This window comes from Pygoscelis adeliae, unplaced genomic scaffold (genome assembly GCF_000699105.1).
Source record: "Pygoscelis adeliae isolate BGI_AS28 unplaced genomic scaffold, ASM69910v1 Scaffold399, whole genome shotgun sequence".
Taxonomy (NCBI): Eukaryota; Metazoa; Chordata; class Aves; order Sphenisciformes; family Spheniscidae; genus Pygoscelis; species Pygoscelis adeliae.
The window spans coordinates 1,760,215-1,775,567 of record NW_008825609.1 but is presented as its reverse complement, the minus strand read 5'-3'; the positions used below and the strand labels follow the sequence as shown (position 1 = coordinate 1,775,567).

Below are 15,353 nucleotides of genomic sequence, written 5' to 3'. Positions count from 1 at the left end.
TGGGGAGTAGGAGAACGATCCCATGACCTGTTCAGCTGTGCTTGGAGTGCAGGATTACGTGCATTTCAGGAGGATATTTTTAAGGGAGAAGGGGATTGTAATACAATTGTAATGCCTTTTGCATTACTTGTTTTTCTTCCTTCAGTTTTTGAAGCTAAGGGGTTTTTAAAATCTCTTCAAGTATTTTTTAATTAATGATTTACTGTAATTATTTTTCTGATTGATATAAAGCATGATGTGAAGGCATGATTTCTCATTCCATAATTGTCAGGGTTCTGAAATAGAAATTAAATATATCCTGACACTATCAGAAACAACTGATTTTGTAGGAATATTTCCATTAAATACTAACAGAAGTGACTCCATTGTATTTTCACTCCAAAACCAAATAAGATCATTCTAAAATTATAATATTTTCTTTCTCACTTCTCCCATCCTCTGTATACACAAGATTCTTGCAAGCAAATTAGGCAGACCTTAAGTATCCATTTAGAAGCTGAAAAAAGCTATTTGCAGATATTTAGTCTAAATTATCCCATCCTTTCTTAGACATCGCCCATCTTGTAGTTTCATAATAAACCTGTCTTACCTTTCATGGATTTTATTAACAAGGATGAGCAAGCAAACATATATACACATCCGGATGAGGTAGTTTACAAAGCTTTTGATCAGCCATAGCTAGAACAGTGAAGGCAAGCTCACAATTGAGACAGAAGCAACCTATCCATTTACAAAATCACAAAACTGATACAGCAGCTTGTAAGATCATATTTCTAAGGAACTACTTTGTATCAATTTTTCTTTCATTCATAAAATTTAAAAAGATAAAATTTTTATTCTTATTTGACCATACTATCGATAAGTGCCTATTCTGGCTTTAGACCTTGCTTATAGGAAGACAGATAAAGAGGGCAGTGAAGCTGTAGTGGAGTACAGACATGGCAAGTTAACCATGAAAACCTGTGAAATAAGTTCTCTGTGTATATTTTTGCATAAAAAAAGCCTCAGATTTTTATTACCCTTTTTTAATTCTCTTCATGCAAACATACTTCTTACAGGCATTACTTGCACATCGTCAGCATTTATTAGGTATTCTGAACTCCAGCAAGAACTTGAAAACAAATACAGCTTTATAGTCTACTCTCAAGATACATGACTAAGGAGTTGTAGCCTTCTCAACAGCACTGTTTTGTGGGCTTTCTGTCACATAAAGATGGGGAAGCTGAGATGTTGCATAGCCTTTCCACTACCCATTCTGTCTGCAACTTTGCTGACTTTTGTTATAAAAATACAGACTGCCTTTAACTTTCTTACCAGAATAAATTCCACTAATGAGAAATCATTTAAAATGTTCCCACCTCCAAACTCACACTCTGACCCAAGATTCTCACAAGGGAATGAGATCTCTTTTCCTAATACCTGTTAAACCCTTTCTAGGCAAACTGGTTCGTCTGAGAGTAATGCAGCAGATTTTCTCCTTTTGGTCTGGTAGGTCAGATAACGAAGAGTTGGAAGGAGAATCCGAGTTTAAAACCATATGTGATGGCATTCTGAGAAGGTTCTGTAGTTCAAGGACTTCTTAAAAGTCCTTTTACAGTCATTTACGCGTTTATTGCCACCCCAATACTATCTTTGTTTGCATTTCCCAGTGGTGATCAATATTTTATTGCCTGCTCTTTCACAATGAAATCCATGGAGGATCAAGTAGTCCAAGAAGAACCAGGATACCAGGATGATGAGGTAAATTTATGGTTCATTGAAAAATATGTGCAGCAAATTTTGTTTGAAGGTATTTTGATAGTGTTATGAAATCCACGGAGAGACAGGAGGTCCCCAAAGACCATCAGGGAGTCCAATGCATTTAAAATTTTGTTCCAGAAGATTACCAAGAAGATTATCTTGATACCAAGAAGATCTCACTCTCCTAGTCCCTGTACAGCCTTGCTCTTCAAGTGCTTGTCATTAACCTTTCAAAAGCTATGCACAGTTTTTAATGGGATTATCATTATTTCTTTATATTTTACACTTCTATATTAAATGCAAGGGGACTATCAGTTAATTTTATGCTTCCAAGGAATGGTCATCAGCCTGAAAAAGCTGAGGAACTGTGGCGGAAAAAATCAAGATGATGATGATGATCATAATGCAAATTTTATTAACACAGCATAGGATTGCTTGCCTGCAAAGATACACTTTATGAAGAAGGTGATAGGAAATGTGTAGGCCTTCTTGGCTCACTATGGCTTTGCTTATTTGGGTAGTCCAACAAGTTACATGTTATTAGGGAAAATCATCTAAATGTTTACAAATTTGAAACAGACACATAGTGACATAGATGTAATTAAAAGAAAAAGCCAAATCTATTTTTATTTCTTTCTGCTGGGTTTTTTTTAGGAATCCTTTTTTCAGGATATTGACCTGCTACAGAAGCATGGAATTGTAAGTATTAGCAATGACTTTATGACACAGAATTGCCCGCATAAAGCTATTGTAAGGTCATTTCTCCAAAAGTGTATACACATTGATACAAGTAACTGAAATTCCTCCTTGCAATAAATTCTAAATCAGTTATGTGAAGACAAATTTTGCCTTTGGTGATAAGACAGGTTTTCAGAAAATCTCATTGCTATCAGATTCCTAAATAAAGTGACAAGTTATTCAAAGTATTTAGCACCCAGCACTCTTGAAAAACCAACTACTTGCTAATTTATTTGAAAACTGTGTGATAGATTACTTCCTGTTCCTGCCAATCTTTGTAATTACTCCTGCATTTTTGATGCCTGTGAAATTACACTGTGACAATTGTTCCTATACTATTTCCAGCATGCTGGTGAAGGGGGTAGAGTGGGAGTGAAGAAAATATTGGTAGCTAGAGAAATAAGCGGTTAGTTTTCTTCATCAGCATGAATTCCTATAATCGTTATCATCATCATCATTATTATCACATAAACATCACCTGTTTATTTGAATTACTATTATTATATGTTTATCTAGGAGACTGGCTCATGGATCAGAACCCGATTATATTCAGTGTTATAGAAGCAGAATAAAAAGTTGGGTTTGCCTGAAGTAATGTAGGATTTAACTCTAATATAAATGACTACAGAAAGCTACAGATGGGGAGGACACAGGCACAATGAGACAGCATTAGTCAGCACTATAGTTGCTGGGCTCAGCATGTCAGCAGCATAATTGTTGTCAACTTTTTTTATTGGCAATTCACTGACAGTTTTAAAGAGAGTTCTGAAGGAGGATCATGAGGTTGGGAGCTCTAACTATGGGGCGACACAGGAAAAATACACAAATTCTTGTGTTAAAAATTTAACAAGTTGACCAAAGAGGCTGACCTCCTGAGCTGGAAGGGAGCTGTACTAGCCTGTCAATATTAAATGAGGAATAGTATGCAGAGAATGATACTAAAGTATGAAAGATCTTGAAAATAAAGAATAATGACTTAGTCTGTTCTTCTGGCTTAATAAGGGTTTCCCACTCCTTTTTCTTATTCTTCCTTCCAAGTGGTTATTCCCACATCTTCCCTAGGGGAAGTTTTTGTTCTCGGCTGTGCCAGTTAAAATCTTTGTGTGAACATACGATGGCCCTTATCTGTTAAATTCATTTGCTTAAAGAAGTAGTTTTTGTGGGTTTAGAATTTTTTTCCTAGGAGTAGAGACAGAAATATTTACTAGATCTGACAGTGTGGCCGCAAAGGGAGTCAGATTAGCACAATCTAGGCTGAGGTTTGATGTTCAAAAGTGGTTGGTAGGAATTAAGGTGCTGTGATCCCGCAGCCTTGACTGAGCGTTCCTGCCCCTGGAGCATGCTATCCCTTCTTCTGGCACATCTGCTTTTGTAGTCACCCTGTGAACTGGATTTGTGAATCAATTAGTCCAAAAATTATCACAACAAAAAATGTGGTTTGTTTTTTTTATTTGTAAATTCTCAGCCTGCTCCCTTTTCCACCTCAGAGGCATACAACATAAGGTAGAGGATCAGGACAAGCAGCTGGTATAAGGGGGCAGGTGTGTCAGTACGTTAAGCCAGGAGTACTGCTGAACACTCCATAGTATTGAACCATAGTCTAAGAAGGAGTATGTCCTAGGACCTTGGCTGGTACATAAGCTGTTGGTGAAAGGTGTATCTGTGAGGGAGAGAACAAGAACTTCTATAACCAGGTCTACCGCACAGAGACTTGTAATGCGGAACAGCCTTAAGGTTGATGTGACCAGAAAGACAGCCACTGAGGAAATGCAGAAGCAGGGTAATGCATTTAAAGTTTTGGTCTAGAAAAAAGACCTTTGCAGCAGTAGTCTGTTGTCTTAATAGAAAAACACAATAAAACGGCTCAATCCTTTTTATATTGCTGGTTATTATATTCTTTTGGGTGGACGAGTCATTTTCATTCGTGACCGATTTTACCTCATCCATCTCTATTAATGTAATAATCAAAAAACACATCACAGGATGAGAAATAAGCTTCCTAATGAACATGACTAATTTCTAACATAGCCCCTCTCCATTCTTATGTCCTATGCACCCACACGCTCTAGATAAATAGATGATACATCCAGTTCATAGTTTTTTTCAAGGAAAAAACTTGGCTGGAAATGGCAAATTGAAGTATTATCCCAAACCTTTCACATGGTATGTTTTCTTGTGAGTAATCTGTTGCTTGCTTTTAAGTTTCCAGTGATGTCAGAATCATAAAATGAGGTGAGAGGAGGCAAAATGTGTCAGCAGGGTGCTGACTGAAGTCATGCTGTACCCAATTTATGAAAACCTAGTAAGTTCATTCCAGCCCGAAGTGTTGGTCGGATCTGGAGGATCTGGACGCAGTGAACATGCAGAAACAGCACAGCAGTTAGAGTCAGCTTCCAACAATCCTTGTGACTCAGCTCCCAATTATCCATGATAAGATTATCTGGTTTACAGATTATCTGTGCTAAGGGACCAAGGACAGATTGAGTGTTACAGGGTTTACTAGGTTGGGCTCCACACTGTTTGAAATAATCCGTACTGTTTCTTCATTACCAGCTTGGATCTAGAAAGACTGCCGCCAAACAGGGACAAGTGAATACAACTGGACCCGAGACATCTTTCTCTCAAAAGCGTCGGGATATCTCTGCACCATGATCCCTCACACCAATATTACTCAAAGTTTTCTGTTGTTGGTGTCATAACAAAGAGTACTGTAAACAAACACATATGAACATATAATAAAATGGGTTTCAAAGATTTACTTCGCCTTCTAGTTGTTAACTGTCACGAGTACTCACAGAAGGGAACTTCCTTCACAGAACGTAGCAGATATTAAAAAACTGAAGTCAGTTGGGATCTGCACAATCAAAGGAATCCAGATGACCACAAGACGGGCACTGTGCAATGTAAAAGGGCTTTCAGAGGCCAAAGTGGACAAGATTAAAGAAGCCGCAAACAAGCTTATTGTAAGTCAATCACTTTCCCAATGGTTTAAACTTTTACTGGCCTCTCCAAAATGCTGTGCAACATTTCTCTTAACAGTTTTTTTCACCACATCATCAAGATAATTTTGAAAATTATTCTGCTCGTTACTCTAAAGGAATAATACTTTATACTCTACAACAACCAGACAAATGCTGTGGTGCTTTTCATACCCAACCTGTGTAAATGAGGCTAGGGTGGAGAGAAGATATTTATGTGGGATGTTGCACTTTACCTTCAGGTTAGAGCTAGAATAAACCTCTTGTGTTCTCTTCGGTCTTCCCTAGGAACCAGGCTTCCTGACCGCCTTCGAGTACAGTGAAAAACGGAGGATGGTATTTCATATTACTACTGGCAGCCAGGAATTTGAGTAAGCTGATCTCTACTTAAATCCTTCCTTAGTCCAAGTTGTTCCAATAATCGTATTTATTGCCTTTAATGAGACACAAAAATACAAAGCAACAAATGTCCAGCTAGGACACGTAGGTTACCTTGCATTTGGAGCCAGTGCTGGCTCAGAGATGCCTGCATTGGTAAGCAACAAAACCAACTCCTTTTCTGAGGGGAGATTGGACTTCGTACACTCATTGTAAATAAACAGAGTTTGCATCCAGAAATCCTGAACGTATCATTGTTTTTTCACCTAGTCAAAACAACTTGCAGGTCTCAGGTCAAAATTATAAGTCTTCAAGACCTCCCTTGAGATATTTTTATGGAATGTTACCTTTTCAGAGGTATTTTCTCTTTTCTTTCTTTCCAGTAATAATTTCTACAGATCTTTCTCTTGCACACAGAAAGGAAGGTTGAGACAGAGTTAATTCTTTATGAATCAGTGATCATTTAGTGCCCTGCACTTAATGCATCAAGTGAGGGGCTTTAGGGCAGAAATAACTTTTCTTAAAGTAGCAAAAATCTCTCTTTTCTACTTTCCTCTTGTGATTTTGTGGGTTTAACTATATCATAATCCTCTCCCTTTCTCCAGTAAACTTCTGGGTGGTGGGATCGAAAGCATGGCAATCACTGAGGCCTTTGGAGGTGAGAAAACCACATTAAATGAGCATTACTGAACAGAGAATTGCAACTGAGTTTAAATTTTAAATCAAGCTGGATTATTACTTCTATCAAACTTATCACATTGTAGTCATAAAGAGGAGCATGAGGGTAAGAAGAAAGAATTCTCTTCTCTTACAGTTCTCCCGTTTTTCCTCTTCATTTGCTTGCAGGCTAAGTTTGAGCTGAGTAATCATTAGACTTGGGGCACGCTGATTCAGTACAACATAGCATTATTAATACTATTACTAACGTGTCATATAGGAAAGATTTCCCTGATGCAATCTGTGTTCCTTTCCAGTAACAAAACTGCCACAAAAGGTATTTCATTTATGCACACTTAGGATACACTGCATTTCATATAAGATTTTGAAATCACAATTAAGCTACGATTATAGTAAATTTGATCAGTTAGTGGTTTACACTTCAACAATAAGAGTTCATAAACCACAGTACTCTTCCCTTTAGAAAAGGTAAACTGCAGACTGACAAGATTTGATATAACGAGATTAATAAACTCATAAGCTTCTCCTTGATCATTTTACTGCAAATGAAACTTGGCCAGGTCAGTGGAATCAACCATTTCTTCCCCCCCCGCCCCCCTTAACGCTTTTCCACAGGTGCCACGTGGTTTTAACTTCTACACCGAAAAGAATAAATGACCTTAGCAGTCAAGCATGATCAGATTAAAGCATTTCAGATTTTGCTTTTCATGTAACACATTTCTGCTGCACAGAATATGATTCAAAAATTGGGGTTAAATGATTTAAAAAGGTAGAGATAGAGGTGAATTTTGTAAGTAAGGGTGTTTCTAACTGCAATAACTCCTGAATCTGGGAAACTCAGAAAAAGAAACCCTGACCTTTTTTTTTTCTTTTTCTTTATTTAACAGAGTTCCGGACAGGCAAAACCCAGCTATCTCACACCCTTTGTGGTAGGTGTACTACCTTAAAACAGACAGCTGTTTCTTCTCCATTCTTTACAACTATATCAGAATTCAACACATAGAGACAAGTTAGAATCTTTTATCTCTAGAAATACAGTGAAACAGACTTTGGTGGCTCTTGCCTCCATTAATTGTCTTTGAGTAGAGAACTCTTATAAATGATTACTTTTTAATACTGCTCACATCAATGTAAGTTTTGCCATAAGGAGAGAGAAGACAATAGACTGTCTTAGAGAAACCAGTGAAACACAGCATCTGGAAAAGCAGAGCACAAATATGGGTTACAGGCGGACAGGGGCATTGCTCAGAAAAGGGCAAAGGCAAGATTCTTTCTCAGCAACTCTTTTAATTTCCTGGTTTCAAGAGGTTTTGCTGAATATGACATTCTGAAAGGGCACTGAAAGGATACCACTGGCTGACAGTAACTGGATAAACAAAGACTTTGGCAGTCACCGTATTTGGGCAGTGCCAAATACAGCAGGACCCTGATTTCCCAGAGATATCTCTCAATGTGTAAACAGTAGTAAATAATAACCAATGTAACTATTAATGCTGCTGGAATATAGTTACCAGACACTGGATAGGCAGACATTCCCTTAAATGCACTCCTGTATTATAAAGGGAATTATGGCACCTTCTGGAAAAATAATGCCTCTTCCATTTAATACAGTCTAATGGTCAGCAGATTCATACCCTTTTGCATGAATGATTGCAACTGAACGAATTGAGTATTTTAGCTTATTCACTCCAAAGAGACTAAACCCACAATCAGTAACTATTCACATATCAGTTAATACTCATATCCAAAGAATTTTTGATCATATGAGTTAGAGCTGGGAAAAAACCCTACTAAATCAATACCATTAATTTGGGCAGAGGATTAAGAGGACGCTTTGTGAGTAGGAACTTTATTAATAATATCCTTACCTATCTTCAATATAAAATATACAGATTTAGTGACGGTACTGAGTAAAACACAATTCTGACACCATTAAATCTCATCTGATCTCCAGTCGAGAAAAGTGGCTTGGGTTTCTTCTCAAGCTGGCAGTAAGACTTGAGATACTCATGATTTCCACATTGATTAAAACTGGTGGTTCTTTGTGATATGGATAAGCAGTTGTATTTTATTAAAATATAACAATAGAGGGAGTAAGAAAATATTTTTCCTGCTTTTTCATTTTGATCGTCTATGATTCACTGTAGTGACAGCTCAGCTTCCAGGACCAAATGGCTACACGGGTGGAAAGATTATCTTCATCGATACTGAAAACACTTTGTATCTTTTGGACTGTTGAAAGCTACAGGTACAATGAACTGGAAAGACAGTTCATTATGTTGTAAACAAGTAGGAGGCTCCAGATAGCTTCATACATGTAAAATATTATGACTGGCACAGAAAGCCTGGAGAGCACAGTGTGTAGTGGCCCACAAGGCAGAGACTTTTTTCTCTGTCATTTGATGTAATCCAAGCTGGAAAAATTAGAGTTGGGATACAGATTTTATTTTAACTGGCTTTTTTTGAGATTTAATATGCCTTCTTGATAATGATACAAGTGATAGAAGCTTTTCTCTTTACTTCAAGAGAAGTTCATCTAAGCACTGAACACTATTTTTAACACTTCATATCTGTGGTAGACTGTGTATAAATAGGTTTTGCTCACAGCTAAATTCCTAGAGCACAGATATCCATATGTCAAACACCCCCCCCGCCTCAAACCCTAAACACAAAACAATTATCATCGTGAGCCCTAAGCTATCTTTAGGGTATGTAGGACAGTCTGAAGAGAAAAAGTCAGTCTTCTCTAGGATCAAAATAAATATTCTTCTTTGTTTTCCATAGTTCTATTTTGGAATGGAGTTTTATTATTTTCAGAGCATGGTTTGTACAAAGAGAAATCCTTAACTTGGACTAACATCAGCCGACCAGACCGTCTTCGTGACATTGCCGATCGCTTCAGTGTCGACCACGATGCAGTACTTGACAACGTGCTGTACGCACGTGCATATACTAGTAAGACCATTATTGCAACTGGCATGATATCTATGTTTATTCTCTAAGGCTCCCGTTTTAATAGTTCTCAGTTTATTAACTGAGATTGCCCACTGAGGATCATAAAGAATGTTTTGTTGTTAACAAAAGAAGTTATGAGCTTGCTTCCATTTTCTGTTTCTGGTGTTGTACTTGCTCAGCCTAAGTATTCCAGCTCAGCTGCACTATGTAAACAATAAACTTTTGCAGTTTGCCGCAACATTAAGTGAACTCTGTCATGTATATGACGAGTGTCAGCGTAGCATCTTAGCAAGGGAAGCACCAATTAATGTAACCACAACTGCCTGAATGTAAGCAAATTCTATAAATGCTGTTGAGAATTCTCTATGATCTTGTGAATGGAACTTTATAGGGACAGCTCAAACACACTCTGTCACATGACATTGCGTTAAAACTTCAAGGAAGTTTTATATGGGACTTTTATTTTGAGAGTACAGTATGAACAAGAATAATAAGATAAATACAATTTCTGTGTGTTATTTAACTCAACATTAAATGCAAATGTTTATATTGCTTTTCAGTTCTTAACACAACAAAAAAGTTGTCTTCATGCATAGTTTTGTTGTAAAGCTTTTCACAAAGAAGTTCTGTTAGCTGGGCAAGTGGAAACTGGAACCTGCAGAAGCACAGGCACTGTTGGGTATTGTACAAGGTATTGTATACCTTGGTATTGGGCACTGGATTTAAAACTGCTGGCAGTGACAATATAAACAGTGCAGACATTTAAAGTGGAATTTTAAAATTCAGGCTTTTGTTCCTTCAGTGCTCTTTCTGGTCCTAATTTCACTTGGCAACTGTACTTCCCACCAGGTGAACATCAGATGGAATTGCTTGACTATGTAGCAGCCAAGTTCCATGAGGAAGCTGGTATCTTCAAGCTATTGGTACAAGGCCAATTTTTTTTGTATGCTTACTGCTTTCAGAACAAGTTTTCCTATTTTCTTTCACTATATTTACTTATCTAGCATAATTACAATGCAGATCATTGACTCCATAATGGCACTTTTCCGTGTGGATTTCAGTGGTCGTGGAGAGTTGGCTGAACGACAACAGAAACTCGCTCAGATGCTGTCAAGGCTCCAAAAAATATCAGAAGGTAAGGGAAACATTGCAAAATTTGGAAAACATGGACTGGAGTTACTGAAGCAGTAGCTGTTGGTAGCACGACCACCTCATAGTTCGAGTGTATTATCAACCAGGCATTGGCCCAGGAATCTTTCCTCACTTTACACCTCTGTCAGTTACCAAAAAGGTCAAACTGATAATATATTATTTCAAGATGACAGATTAAGGAACCTTTAGAACTATTCAACATTCAGAGTTTTCCTAGAAATACTGTTAAGAGAAGTCCTAAATGAGAGAATAGGTTGTAGAACTGGACAAATATCCAGTAAGAGAAATTCTTTTCCCCAAAATTTGATGGACTAAATACACAAGAAACACTAAGAACAGAAAAAAGGATGAAGGCAGAGATAGATAAGAAAGCTGTGCCCATTGCCATGTTCCCAGTACTTTACAATACTCTGAGGGATGATGACAGGATGAATAGAGTTCTTCCTCATTGGAATGTCTCAGAAATGTTGATGAGGAATGAGTAAATGTTTTTTTCATGCAGTAAATTAAAAAAAAAAAAAAAGGCAAACAGACAAAGGGGTTAGAGGGCGCTGAGGGCAGGGACCCAACAGAGAAGATGGGAACTGAGAAAGACTTGTTCAGTGGAATTCTGAAAAGTGCTAATTTTTGGCATAAGTATTACAGCTGAAGTCACACAGGAGCAAATTTAGGCTGTCTCCTGATTAACTCCAGCCATCAGGCATAAAGAATATTTGCTTCTCTTTCACTTGAAATCTGAAGTGCTTCAGTAGCAGCCTTGCTTTTAGCATGGATGGGAGAATATTTTGGAATTCTAACTGGATACAGTCCACCTTTGCGCTGTTTTCTATTGCAGAATATAATGTGGCCGTGTTTGTGACCAACCAGATGACTGCTGATCCAGGAGCAACTATGACGTAAGATACTTTTTCTCTCTCCTTTTTTTTAAATGTCTTCTCTTTTGTACTGCATATGTAATGGAGATGAGAACTGAGATTGTATGGAGCAAGAGGCACTGAAATGAAGGCTCAGATTGGTCATTGGTCCCTCTGGTATGATGAATCATTGACGGATGACACCTATAGGTTTCTCTCAGTTTTCATGAGTTTTTTCATGTTTATCTGCTGCCTGGCACGATGGCTTCTTTCACTGTGACTTGAACGAAGAGAACAAGCCATAGAAAGTATTGAAAAAGCACCCCATTTTGTTTTGGAGCAGCATATATATGAAGTTTAAGGTGTGTATTTCTTGAGCCTCTTGAATTTAATGAGAGGAAAATTATGCCAGCATCGAGCATTTGAACATCCTCTCTTGAGGCAAGTGTGTTAATGTCCTTTTTTGGTATATTTACCTATTCATTATTCATTACTGAGTTCAATATGCCTCATTTCACAGTTAATCACGGTATTAACCTATGGAATTTGCACAGTGAATCATCACAATTTTCTTGCTAATTTAGCTTTCAGGCGGACCCAAAAAAGCCCATTGGGGGCCACATCCTTGCTCATGCTTCGACTACCAGGATTAGTTTGAGGAAAGGGAGAGGGGAGCTGCGTATTGCAAAGATATATGACAGGTAAATCACTTTTCCTTCACAGGAAGGAAGCTGAGTTATGAGCAACCGTAGGGTGAAAAAAGTTCATGGTACTGAAATTTAATAATTTGACAACTGATTCATGGTTTCAAACTAACCGCGTTTCTGGGTGCTAAGTTGAGAGAAAATCTGAAAGGACAAACCGATTAACAGACTTAAAGTTGTCTTGCATATCGCATACATTAAATTATGTAATCTTTCATCATAAATCCTCCTAGATGCTCATCTCTTAAAGAAGACCATCAAATAGTTTGGTAAGAGTGGTGGTCCCTTGGCAGGAAAATTCCAGAGCTGTTAAATTACTAAGTTTTGCTGGCACAATTAGTATCACTTTAGCTGGTAAGCTGTGGCAGACGCAAGTCACTAAAAATCGTACTAGTGGAACTGCATGGGGAGACCACTGTGTCTGGTCAGGGACTAAGAAATTGAAATGAGAGTTTGCACACGACAGGATCTTTCCCTTTCCTGCACTTTCTCCATTCCCCTCACTTGTGCTCGTCATCTTCCAAGAGGTGGATTTCACATTTTCTGATCTTGATAATATCCATCCCATTCTACAGTTTGCACGTCAGTATGAAGATGTTGAAGTATTCCAGGCTGCTTACACCTACAACATTTCGGGGACTCTTTCACAACTGCATTTAACGTGGGGAAACCCACAAGTGCCTTGTTCTTTTTTTTTTTTTTCCCCTCCAGCCCTGAGATGCCTGAAAACGAAGCCACATTTGCAATAACTGCTGGAGGGATTGGGGATGCCAAAGAATAGGCAGAAAACCCATGTAAATATACAGCTGAAAACCACCCGGGCAGCTGGGATGAAGATTTGTGCCTGGCTGCATTTTTACCTTTTGGGAACCATTTGAGATATTTTGGGTGAACATTGGGATGAACTCTACATGTACAGTTCAGCTTTATTGATCTTAGTAGAATTTGGTCATTTAGGTTCTTCCTTTTTCAATTGAACTTTCAGCAGACCAGGATTTAAGAAATAAGCTTGTGAATTGTTCAAAGAATCCTTTTCCTACATTTTGTGAAAATCAAAGCTGTCCTTTCACATGAGATTAATATACTCTTTTTTAGTTTCTTTCAAAGAGAGTGTCTATGTGGTAGAATTTTATAGTGCAAAATGGAACGGAATTGGAACAAACTCAGTTATAAAATTGACATAAATAGATGGAAAAGGCAGTGGCAGGAGGAACAGCCCAAGGACTTGATGGACTCTCATGTACCGTAGACAAAGAAGTTACTTCAAAAATGTTTTTAGGCATTTTTATCTTGACTAGGTAGTTTTTGTATTTTTATTTAGCATTTTCTACTTTTTAGAGAGAATGTTTTAAAACTGTTCTTATTAAAAATAAAGATTACGAATTAGAACAGCACTCTGCTTATGTTTGGGTGCTTTGAATCAAACCCTGCTCTCAACAATCTCACCAATCTTTCATGAGAGGAATGAACCGGATGCGACCCAACATTTTAAAACCTTTTGTCTAGTTCTCTAAAGAAACACACTTCATTTAATTGCCTTGTTGGTCTCCTAATATAAGTAAGAATATTAAAATTATTAAATATTATTATTAAAAAGCAGAAGAAAACAAAATCAGTGGCTAGATAGGGGAGAGAGGCTGACACCGGTACTTACACCGAGGGAAAGGCACTTACGACTCGGCTGGAGAGAGCGTGCCCACAGGCCAGCCAGCACAGGCGTAGCTCCAACCTCGCCAGAGATGCATGTCACGGCGGGCAAACGACGGAGCCGGGAGTGAAGAAAGAAATGGGGGGTCAGGGGACAAAATACCAATTCAGTCTGCATTACCTCCAGTGCTCATGGAATTGCTTGTTTTAAAATAAACTCAACAATTTATATATTCGATGCTTTAAGGGAAGGCCTTACTTTGTCTCTCGCATAAAAATGCTAATTAGAACGGGTCTAACTTTGGTGTCTGGTTAGAGAGCTTGTCCTCACTGGTACAAGAATTTTTTCATTTGGATTAACTAATGCATGTGAGATAACACGAAGTAAAAAGGCCGCGATGACTGGAAATTCATCCAAGAAAAGCCTGACGCTGTAGCCAGGGTTTACCTTGTGACAGAGCTAGAGTTTGCCTTCCTGGAGTGGTTTCTTAATGTATCTTTGATATTTTTCCTGAGGTAAAGCGCTGTTTTTCATAGTGGAAAGAAGTCTAGAGAGACAAAGGCAGGGAGGTTGGCTGATCTGAGAGAGCCGGGAATGGATCAGCCGTTGTTGTTTCATGTAGCTTCTCGTTCTTTGCATGTGCCAGTCTGTCCCACAGCAGGCATTCACTTCTAATGGCCAAGTACCGAGTGTCAGTGAGAGCTTACAGTGTCACTTGACTCCCTCCCACCCACCTAGAAAGGCCCAAGTTTCTTCCAATACTTTATTTTAAGCACCAAGATTGCTTTTTGCTTTCTCACATAAGCCATACACATACATACATAAAGTAAAACTAAAATGGTGAACAATTTGTGTCTCGTTCCGGGCTATTACTTGTTTCAAGGGTCTGAAAGTAAAGGGGGACTCACTTTCTCTTCTGCCAGTGTAACTGATTTTTGATAATCTGATAGCCCGGAAAACACTGCTGATGATGGCACGACTGTGGTTTGGGCCAAGGCTTGGTTTGTCTGGTGTACACAGATCACCCACCAGACACGGCTTCTTGTGCCAGGACAGACGGACTGGCTACTTGTTGGTAGGTGCTAGAAGCATAAGCACAGCACAAGAAAACTTACAGCCTATGCCACGCAATTGCCTCACGGCTTGTTTCATCTTCTAGCTAGGAGTGTTGGGTTGATTTGGGGAGTCGAACGCTAGCAGGCCATAAACATGGTGTCTATGCCGTGCCCGGTGTCCTTCGAGTACTTCAAAACATTCCATCGACTGCATGCAGTACCACCACAGAGGACGAAGGGGTGAATTAGTTACCAGTTTACTTTCTGGAGAGGTTGCCATGAACCTCCTGCAGCTACGGAGGGGTGTGTGTGTGTGACCGGGGGTTGCCGGCACGACCCGCGTTGGGGCCCGTTATGCCATTTTCTCCCGGCCTCCTGGTACTCAGGCGAACGCAAACATCATGGCTGCTGTCACTCCCGCTCCTGCCCCAGCGCCGCGCCAACATCCTCCTAGTGATCTGCCGGGGAAAAAA

General features: G+C 38.8%; 2 protein-coding genes across 3 annotated transcripts in view; both read left to right on the top strand.

Annotated features, from left to right (window-relative positions):
- The first annotated feature begins 1,681 nt into the window (after positions 1-1,681).
- DMC1 (DNA meiotic recombinase 1) lies at positions 1,682-12,958 on the top strand. 2 transcript variants are annotated; one of them, XM_009332650.1, is made up of 13 exons: positions 1,682-1,740; positions 2,395-2,439; positions 5,295-5,441; positions 5,745-5,827; positions 6,440-6,492; positions 7,400-7,441; positions 8,660-8,732; positions 9,376-9,467; positions 10,317-10,390; positions 10,488-10,602; positions 11,455-11,515; positions 12,058-12,174; positions 12,889-12,958. In XM_009332650.1, exons 1-13 carry the CDS (start codon positions 1,684-1,686, stop codon positions 12,956-12,958), a joined length of 1,029 nt encoding a protein of 342 aa, XP_009330925.1. In that variant the 5' UTR covers positions 1,682-1,683. The 2 variants fall into 2 exon arrangements, with proteins under 2 accessions (XP_009330925.1, XP_009330926.1); XM_009332651.1 differs by lacking the exons at positions 8,660-8,732; positions 9,376-9,467.
- A 1,264-nt stretch (positions 12,959-14,222) lies between these two features.
- Positions 14,223-15,353, top strand: part of DDX17 (DEAD (Asp-Glu-Ala-Asp) box helicase 17) — a 19,782-nt gene continuing 18,651 nt past the window's right edge. Inside the window, exon 1 of the mRNA XM_009332674.1 lies at positions 14,223-14,257. Coding sequence (XP_009330949.1) covers positions 14,223-14,257 — 35 coding nt within the window. The remainder of the gene's footprint in view (positions 14,258-15,353) is intronic.